The following is a 10,573-nucleotide window of genomic DNA, read 5'->3' as shown; positions in this document are numbered from 1 at the left end:
TCACCTTCTGGTATATCACAAACTCTCTCTAAGGCGCATGCGCTGTCCTGACTATGAATTAACCCATTCATTACACTACGGATGACGTATTAGTCGTGAAGGGTTGTCCCATTTCCCCCGGGGAACCACTACGGCTTGTGGCTCCAAAACGAGTGACTCCAAAACGAGCCGAAGTGGTAGAAAAGAGAATCGGGATTGGGCCTATCACTGTAGAACTGGCATCCTTCCACTCAATATCCAATGCTATCGCAGGAGAGTGAGACTACATCAACGTCCTAGGCCATGTCATGTATCCAAAAGTCTCTGTCATGTCAAATCATGTCTGGCAATGATTCATCACATGAAATGGAAAACTAGATGACTAATGTTTAGAGCCAGTTATAAGAAAAAGGCTGAACGTTTGTTCATTCACTGTCTGCATTTCCGTTTTTACAAATTTGTTTTACAGTGGCTGCAACCTACAGCATAAAACAGTAATAAACTAAGAGTGTATAGTTTTGTTAATTTTCTGTGCCACCCTGTGTGTGCCCTCCTGTGCCCAGGTGTGGCCTGCAGGCAGGTTACATGGAGCTGGTGAACATGGACCCCATCTGTCATACTGTCTGCAGAAACACTGCTGTGTACTGATATCAGCACTCTTGTCACAGGACAGATCGCTCTGGAACTCATGGTCACCCCCCCAGGCCTGGAGACTCCTCCCACGGCAAATACACACAGGTGATAAGCTTAGACATTACTGCAGGGCCCTATTCCACAAAGCTCGATAAAGTTCTAAGCCTCGATAAAGTTCTAAGCCTCGAAAATGTTAGCTTGCGTTCGGTGCCATCAATGTGGCTCAAATAATTCGCTGCTTGGTTGAGCTCCTTCTGAGTCAGATATAATTAGCCTGGTCCCGACCAGGCTAAAACACAGGCTATAGTCATCCGTGCGTCAAAAAAGGCTCACAGGCGGAAACTAAACCCTGAACGAAAGTTCCTCATGTGTCTTTTAGGAAATATTAGTTCCCACTTCACACGAGATAGATAGATTAGATAGTTTGATTAGATAGTTTGACTGTGTGATAGATAGATAATTTGATATTTTGAAAGTGTGATCGATCGATAGATAGTTTGATTGTGTGATAGATAACTTGATATTTTGAAAGTGTAGATAGATCAATAAAGAAAAGAGTGTAAAAAAAAAAAGAAGTAATTGTCTCAACTTGCATTGCCATCATCACAGCGGTCTGGCTGGCGTAGTGGTTAAGGCTGCGGACTCGAGTTCCAAAGGTTGCGAGTTCGAGACTTGACTAAGTCATTCATTTTTTTTTTTTTTTACATTTAACCGAAGATTTCATGCAAAGGTTTCAAACACCATTGTAATCGTGTCAGTTCTTGTAAATTAGCCTGCACCATAATTTTATAGCCTACAATACTTTTTTAGATGAGATTTTAGATTAGATTCAGACAACGAAATGCAGTAAAAAGTGCCTCTGAAGAGGGATTCGAACCACTGATATAAAATGACGAATAAATCCTATGGCAGCAGTCAATACCACTAGGCCATTGTGGCGATATGACGGTTTGTAGCCTGCTGCGGATATCACCACAGTAGTAATATTCATTTATTAAAATATGAACATATAACAATAACTGGGGCTAGTATGACCTACGCATTTAATCGGTCAGCAATTTCTTGCAAAAACCATTTCCCTCGCCTTGTTAATTGCGGCAGTATTGCACTATTTTACATCTTATTTTTCCGTCTTCATAAAAATCAATAATTCGGAATGCTGCGCAAATGTAGTACCCCTGCAGAGTGGAGTATCTTAATTTCGACAGATCGACACTTCAGGGCTTTTTATGTCTGCGTGCACGCGCCCATATCGAAGATTTGTAAGCCTGTCTTCTGTGAACACTGATGACACAAGGCTGATCCTCGTTCGAGGAATCACCTGTGGCTTGAATACCAATCTCGAGTTCCCTGAGCGCCGCATTTATTTATAGCGCCGCTATATTAAGCCACCTTTAGTGGAATATGGCCCAGGTTGAATGAATAGTCAACAGCTGCTTTATATCAAGTTCCAAAATTCTCATCTCTGATGCTGTTATATTCATAACCCTGTCAGGCTCTTCACAATATATGATCATTATTATCTTTATCGTTGTAATAATAATAATAATAATAATAATGATAGTAAGTATAATAATTATTGTTATTGTTATTATTATTATTATTATTGTTATTATTATGATTGTTGTTGTTATTATTGTTGTTGTTGTTGTTGGGTTATCATCATATTCCTTTTTCACTATTATTGTATCACCTTATACCACCTGTAGAAACCACACTGCTTTGACAGACAGTATTAGACCATTGCACTAAAGCCCAGGGGCTCTCCCAATTTATAGGCTGTGTTCGGAATAGCATACTAGCATACTACTCATACTAGATATGACGTAGATTTGAGTATGCGAGAGCGTTCACACTGTACAGTATGCGATATTTGAGTATGCAAAAATGTTATATATACTATATTTTTAAGTATGATACGACTGGACACTTCTGGGGTACTGATTCCCCAAAATGCATTGCGCGTCCAGGGTTGCCAGATGGAGCGGGTTACCGCCGAATGGGCTACTGGATTTAGAGGTTATAGAAAGTTTAGGCTGTAAATTGTCAATTCCATCTGGCAACCCTGTGCGCTTTCAGCCTCGTCAAACTGCGTCATACAAACTTGTCATACAGCTGTTGAAATCAGATTTCCAGGGCGAATTTACGAACGCAGCCGTATGTAGCTAGCAAACAGAAGACAGAAAAAAACGTCAGATCAGATATATAAATGGGTTATTTTGATAAACTGGACACATTTTGGGAATATAATGTGGTTACTTTCTCGCCTGAAAACATATTAAAACTTCATAAAATGACATGTACACACATGTAAAGTCAAAATTATAGCTTCTAGCCAATGGAGGTTTAAAATAGAGGAATTTGAATTCCCCGCTCCTGCCGGTGCGAAATGCATTCTGGGAGGCAGTATGCATGCAGTGTAAACGGTCGGCTGGTTTTGGCATACTTAATATGAATTTAGTAGGCAGTATGCAGTATATACTGATTGAGTATGCTAGTATGCAGTATGCTAGTATACCATTTCGAACACAGCCATAGTTCTGCGTTGGTCGGTCTGTGTCGCGTTGGTCGGTGTACTCGTAGCGGCATAATAGCGATTTTTTTTTTATGCTTGTTGTAAAGAAAATGTCTATTCTTCGACGTATGGGTAGTTGTTTTCCTCTCCACTCCACCAGGCTCGGGGCCGAGGGGCTACCCTTTTACCACCCCGAGACCTGGTTGAGGGGCTCACCCGGGCTATATTTCTGGACACCCCTCCAGAAGCCACGTCATCGTCTCGTCATCTAATACCGACAGACCATGCATCCCGTTGGGTGGGTGGTACACCGGGCAATCCAGGATAACATGGTCTGCGGTTTGGTCCTCTGCGCCACACTCGCACAACGCATTTGGGGCCAAGCCCCATCTGTGCATTGATGAGCGGAAACGCCCGACGCCGGTCCGGAGACGATTGAGCCTCACCCAGGATAGCCTTGGCAAGTCCATCCCGAGGGGCTCAGGGCCGGCGACTGGGATGTGGTCGCGGAGTTTGGAGGTGTTTGCCTCCCACTCCGCGCGCCACATATAATCCGCCCATCCTAACCCTAACCCTCACTGATGTTAAGATCTCTGCATTGCTGCCTGAGATCCTGCGCGGCAGGCACAAATGGGTGTCTCGACTTGAGACGCCGGGACGGCTCTGCTGTTATAGTGAGCCTATCATGGAGCAGATGGTTATTAAGCTCCACGGCCCGGCAGGCGAGACGTGCTGTGGCTCCCGTGCGGCGGAGGCCTGCGGGCTGGATGCCTGCTAGGATGGGAAAGTTGTCCACGGGGGTAGGACGCAGGCATCCTGTCACAAACCGCAAGGCTTCGTTTATAGGCGAGTCGATGAGGCGGGTGTGGGCACTGCGACACCATACTGGGGCGCAGTATTCACTAGTTGAATAAACGAGGGCTAAGGCTGCCGTGCGCAAGGTCCTTGCACCGGCGCCCCAGCCCGAGCCAACCAGTTGCTTCATCAACGCCACACAGGCTGTTAACTTCTTGCGCGGTGACTCGAGGTGCCGGCGAAACGTGAGCGTCCTGCCCAATGTCACGCCGAGATAGATTGGCTCAGCGGAACATGGCAGGGGAGTTCCATCTAGGTGTACTCTAAGCTCACGTTTAGCCTCCCTGTTGTTAAGGTGGAAGGCAGCCGACACCGTCTTTGCCTCGCTAAGCTTCAATCTCCATTTCCGGAAGTATGCCACTAGTGTCTGCATGTCCTGGCTCAGAATCCCCTCCACAGACTGCCAATTTCCAGCAGAGTACACCACTGCGAGGTCGTCTGCGTAGGCGTACTTCCGCGAGAGTGTGTTGGGCAGGTCATAGGTGTATATATTATAGAGGAGGGGGGCCAGGACCGATCCCTGAGGGACGCCGTTCTTAAGGCGTCGAAGCCTGCTTAGCTGTCCGCAACCGGTGGTGAGGGTGAAGCTGCGGTTATGGATGAGCTCCATGATCATTCTGACCATGTGCCTGTCCGGCAGCAGGCGGAGCAGCTTGCAGATGAGGCCGCGATGCCATACGGTATCGTAGGCAGCCGTCAGGTCTATAAAGACGGCCCCGGCCTTCTTTTTTGCCGAAAAGCAATCCTCGATGTCTTGAGTCTTAAGGGTGACTTGATCTACAGTCGACCTCCCGCGTCGGAACCCGGCCTGCTCACGTGGGAGCAGTGGGTCGACAATTGGTTCGATGCGGGCGTAGATGAGACGCTCGAGGATCTTGAAGGGGATGCATATCAGAGAGATGGGACGGTAACTCTTAGGGTAACGCTTATTCGGTTTAGGGATCGCAACAACTAGGGCTCTTCGCCAGATTTTGGGGATCTTGAGTTGGTGCAAACAGGAAGTGAGGAACGCTCTCAGCCAGGACTTCAAGGCGGGTGCGGCATGGAGAATAAGCTCCGGGCAGATGGAATCAGGCCCCGGAGCTTTCCCTGGCTTTAGATGCTGGAGGGCAGCAGCGAACTCCTCCGGGGTGAATTCACCGGAGTTGAAGTCACTGCTAGGTGTTGGGGCCCTCCAGAGGTCTGACACTTCTTTTGCCACAAGTCGAGACGACTCACAGTCTTTGCCCTTGTATGACCCAGTTTTCACAAATTGTGATGCGATTTTATTTGCAGAGATGGGGCAGTGACGGGGGGAGTGTCTGGACCTACCAGTGAGATTGTTCTGGTGTTCGGCAGCAGCCGGGGGAGAGGTCTGCTGACCTCGAACCCAGAATACTGCAGCTGAACACCGAAGGACTAACCCCCAGTAAGATCGACGTCATCGAACACCTGGCCAATACCACCAAGGCCCTCGTCATTCTCCTCCAGGAGACCCACTGCATATCAGCAGACAAGCTAGTTCTACCAAACTTTGAGCTAGCTGGGTCTACCCTGAGCAGGAAGCATGGACTCGCTACGTTTTTCCACCAAAGGTTGAGCTGGACTCTCGCTGACCAATCCCCGGCTGACTCGGAGATTGAGTGGCTGTGCGTGGACTTGCCGGTCTAAAAATCGTCAACGTCTACAAACCTCCACCCTCGCGAATCACACCAGTGTGTCTACCAGTGTTCCCCCACCCCTGTATCTATGCTGGTGACTTCAATTGCCAGCATGAAGACTGGGGCTACCGTACCACCTCACCCGACGGAGAGAACCTGGCTGTCTGGGCAGCTAATAACAGCCTGGCCCTGTTGTACGACCCCAAGGGCGCAGCCAGCTTCCGCTCCGGTCGTTGGAACACTGGGACGAACCCTGACCTGGCATTCGCGAGGTCTAGCGCTGACAACCGTCTCCCTGATAGACGTGTGCTAGGAAAGTTCCCGAGGTCTCAACATCGACCCTCACTGATAACAACGGCCAAACTCGTGAACCTTGTTCCGAGTGAGCCAGTGAAACGGTGGAACTTCCGAAAGGCCGACTCGAAACGCTTCCGCCTCCTTACCAACAAATCCACAAGGCACCTCCCATCGCCTAACTCTAACAACGTGGATGAGGCGTACCGGGACTTCTGCGGCATGTTGGTGAAAGCGGCAAAAAAAATCATCCCACGCGGACGTCGTATTAGCTACAAACCGTGTTGGGATGAGGAGTGTGAGAAGCTCCACTGTGCCTTCCTCCAGGCCCCTGCAGGAGCTGAGTCGGACAGGCTCGCAACAGCCTTGCTGTCAAGACTCAGCCGTAAAAGACAGGAGCGCTGGGAGGAGGCCATTGACTCCATCGACTTCTCGCACTCCAGCCGTAAGGCATGGAGTATCATGAACAAAATGTCTATAATGCATTGAAATGACATTAAACTAAGATAATAAGATGGTTATCATCATTTTTCAAATCTTTATTAATAATTAATTACAGAAAAAGTAAATGACATTTCTGCCATGGCTTCCGCATTTACGAGAGAGTCGGAATGTGACGCTACCAAGCGGACCAATCACAGTTCTTATAGATAACTTTACATTAAATATGTCTATCATCATCAGCTGTTAAACGCCACAGGTAACACCAAGTGTCATTGCTTATATTTCCCTATCACTCCTTACTTTCTTTATTTTTCTTTCTTTCTTTCTCCCCCTTCCCTCTCTCTCTCCTACTACTTCTCCCTCTCTGTGTACTGTAGATGCTAGGAGTGGCAGCAGATATGTGTGTGTGTGTGTGTGTGTGTGTGTGTGTGTGTGTGTGTGTGTGTGTGTGTGCGGGAGCAGGTTGTGAACATGGGCAAAAAGAGGGCAACTACCATCTCAGGTAAGAGACTTCTGTGCCTTTGCTGTAAAGCTGTGTGTGTGTGTGCGTGCGTGCGTGTGTGTGTGTGCCTGATATCGTTGTTGTGGGTCAAAGCCAAAGAGAGGTGATCATAGGCTGCTTGTTCGACGAAGCCTTTTCGACAAATTGTTAAAATACCAGCCACATGTCAGACTAGTGGTCTTGGCTTCTCATGTCAGTTGGTGGTACTGATATTTGGCGGCACTGATATTTGGCGGCCTTGCTTTGCAGCCTGCAAATTGCCAAAAAAGAGCCAAACAGCTTGCAATATACTGCTCTATGTCAGCTGTTATGGGAAGCTTAGCTTTGTGGCAAAAACATTGCCACTTATCTTCATGACATCGGTATGACTGTTTTTTAGTTTGAGTTCTTTGATATAATGTTTTACTGTGAACACAAATAAAGAATTCAAAGCGTGTATTTGTGATAGTTTTAGTAACTGTACAGCATGTCCTTTGTACCTCTCAGACTGTGTGTCCTGACCCCCTCTGACGTGCTGGAGGAGGTCCTGGCATGCCTCGGCTCTTTCCACCTGCGCTTCTTGGACAAACTCTCCCATCATGCCCAGGGACGTCTCAAGGACAGTGACCTGGACTGACTTTCCATACAATACATACTGTACAGTACATACATGCTGTAGCCTAATGCAAATCTCCCAGGGAAAGAGACGGCAGCCATGTAAATGATATTTTTGGCCAGTCGAAAAACAAGAATACATTAGGTTCCAAAAATATTTTGTGACGTTTTTGTGTGACTTATTGATGAAGAATTAATGGTATCAATTGAGTAATAATAAGTAAGTCAGTAAGTGAGTCAGTGACACAGTACTAAAGGTAATACATTAATGTACAATCAGATAAACCAGTTTGAAAGTAAATCCATGCACAGACATTCTGTTTTCCAAGGTTATGTAAGCTTGATATTGAAACAGATGGGGGGGTAGGTGTGGATTCCCAGGTTAAGGATGGTGTGTGTGTATTTTCTGAGTCATGGGGAAGGGGGAAAGAACATAGAGGTGTGTCACAAGCTCAGAACTGGGGTATAAAAGCCCAGTCCCACTCTCTGGCCCCACTCTTGAGGGAAGATGATGAAACCGGCCCTTGTCCTGCTACTGGCAGCCTACGGTGAGTACCTACTGCCTTCCATTCTGTTGGTTCCATATGGCATGAGAATGACAGCCTCATTACACTTAGAAGAGGTATCCTGTCAGAATTTCAAATGATGGCTCATAAAATGAACCATCTTAGTTCAAACCTTCTGGTATGTAATACGACCATGTGAAGTAGTCTGACCATGTACGGACGGGTCATCCCATTGTCCCATGGTCACTACTGTAGTATGGCCATGAGTATGGTTTAACTCAACTAAAAGTTACTGGTGTGGGTAATTCTCTGTTCTCTCTGTGGCCCAGCCTATGGGTGTGGCATGCCCACCCACCAACCAGTGACCAGCCGCGTGGTGAACGGAGAGGATGCCCGCCCCTACAGCTGGCCCTGGCAGGTGAGCCCTCCATATGCTGATCACATGTCATTTTCCCTGAGGGATCAGGGCTACTTACACACACACACACACACACACACACACACACACACACACACACACATGTAGATGCACATGACATGGCTAAAATATCTAAAATGACCATTTGTTTTCTAAGATGGTATGCCCCTGTTCCTGTCAATATTACTGTGTATCCCAGCACCCTTTTATTGACAGATTATCCTCTTCTTGTAAACTACATTTTACAAAGGGTAAGTGAATATAATTGCGAGAACATTATATTTGATCTGTGTTTATGTGTTCTCAGATCTCTCTGCAGTATAAAAGTGGCTCTAACTACTATCATACCTGTGGTGGTACTCTGATTGCCCCTAACTGGGTCATGACTGCTGGCCACTGCATCTCGTGAGTAAACGTTCATCCTCTCTCTAGCACTGTGACCATGTAGTCTGACTGTGATCTTTGAGAGATTGACTGTATGTGTGACAGGTCCCGTACCTACCGCGTGGTGCTGGGGGAGTATGACCTCACCCAGCAAGAGAGCTATGAGCAGATCAAACAGGTGGAGAGGATCGTGGTGCATCCCGGCTGGAATGACAACTGTGTGTCTTGCGGGTGAGGATGAAACAGACACACACCCACACGTGTGCGCGTGTGCATACACATGCGTGCACGCACACACACACACACACACACACAAACACACACATTTGTTTTCATGTGGATGATTTGTATGTTTTTCATGCTCAGAGATGACATTGCCCTGATCAAGCTGGCTTCCAGTGCCGTCCTGAATGCCGAGGTCCAGCCCTCCTGTCTGCCTAAGAGTGGAGAGATTGTTGCCCACAATGAGCCCTGCTACATCACCGGCTGGGGAAGACTCTACAGTAAGGCTGTGCCATCCTAATCTATTAGCCATGTTTATAACATTGCTGTGACATGTGACATAACCATGACATTACCGTACGATGACTGTGTTGTGACCTTGTGTTCTCTCCTATAGCCGGTGGTCCCATTGCCTCCAAGCTTCAGCAGGCCTCGATGCCCGCTTTGAGCCACAGCGCCTGCAGCCAGAGTGACTGGTGGGGAAGCACGGTCAAGCCTGACATGATTTGCGCTGGTGGAGATATCCGCGCTGGCTGCAATGTGAGTGTCACCGCTGGCAGTACCACCCTACCTGCAGTACTCGTCATAACCACAGTACCACCCTACCTACAGTACTCGTCATAACCACAGTAGCACAGTGCATTCTACCACAAAATGAATCTTACTATTGCCACAACAACTACTTTCTATTTCCTCCCACCATGTGCCCTCAACCCCTCTCACTCTGTGTCTGTATTGTTCCACTCTCTTTCTCCCCACTCTCCCTCTCTCTACAGGGGGACTCTGGTGGTCCTCTGAACTGTAAGGGGGTAGATGGTAAGTGGTACGTCCAAGGGGTGACCAGCTTCGTCTCGTCCCGTGGCTGTAACACCATCAAGAAGCCCACTGTCTTCACTCGCACCTCCTCCTTCACCGAGTGGCTCACTGACGTGAGTCTCTCACCTTTCATCCTCCAGACACATCATCTCTCTTCTGTAGTGGCTATAGTCTTAAACTACTGTAGATTACAATCTCTGACCCTGTGGCCTTTACAGGAATCTATATGTGTGCAGTACTCAAATGCATGTCTGTATTTTGGCATTGATAGTATTCTTTTGAGGATTTGCCACTTGGTATACGGTGTGGTTGAAGGTCTGTTGGTTGAAGTAGATCATTATTGTTTTCAAAACTGTCGTCTCAAAATCTCCCATTTCTTCCTCCCTTTCCTTTAGACTATGATGCGCTATTGAAGAACTGGAAAAGAGTTTGCTGAATATCAAAAGAACATGTTCAATAAATTCACCTGATGAATGTCATTTGTCGAAATGTAATTCTATCCCTCAACCAACTTTGTATGCTCAGATAATCTCTTGCCAATACACTTTTGAAATGAGTCAATCTTATAGCAGAATAACCTTGTACCCAGGTTATGTTTTCAGCACATATCCACCTGTACAAACAGTGTTTTCATTCTGGTATAGGCAGAAGTCTGGTATAGGCAGAAGTCTAGTGGTATTTGATTTAGTGCCAGTGCACTCCTACTAGAAGAACATGCCCCCAACACCATGTGAAATCGGTGGCATTGTTTCAGCTAAACAACATATGACT

The 10,573-nt window shown here is 47.0% G+C and overlaps 1 protein-coding gene across 1 annotated transcript; it reads left to right on the top strand.

Annotated features, from left to right (window-relative positions):
* Positions 1-7,964: 7,964 nt before the first annotated feature.
* Positions 7,965-10,311, top strand: LOC308162224 (proproteinase E-like; the record flags this gene model as incomplete). The annotated part of the gene is made up of 8 exons (XM_080536348.1): positions 7,965-8,004; positions 8,292-8,380; positions 8,688-8,785; positions 8,870-8,995; positions 9,131-9,267; positions 9,384-9,526; positions 9,763-9,915; positions 10,198-10,311. 8 exons carry the CDS (start codon positions 7,965-7,967, stop codon positions 10,213-10,215), a joined length of 804 nt encoding a protein of 267 aa, XP_080392474.1. The 3' UTR covers positions 10,216-10,311.
* Positions 10,312-10,573: the final 262 nt, after the last annotated feature.

This window comes from Nansenia antarctica (assembly GCF_963989245.1).
Source record: "Nansenia antarctica genome assembly, chromosome: 7".
Classification (NCBI taxonomy): Eukaryota; Metazoa; Chordata; class Actinopteri; order Argentiniformes; family Microstomatidae; genus Nansenia; species Nansenia antarctica.
This window is presented reverse-complemented; position numbering and strand designations above follow the sequence as displayed.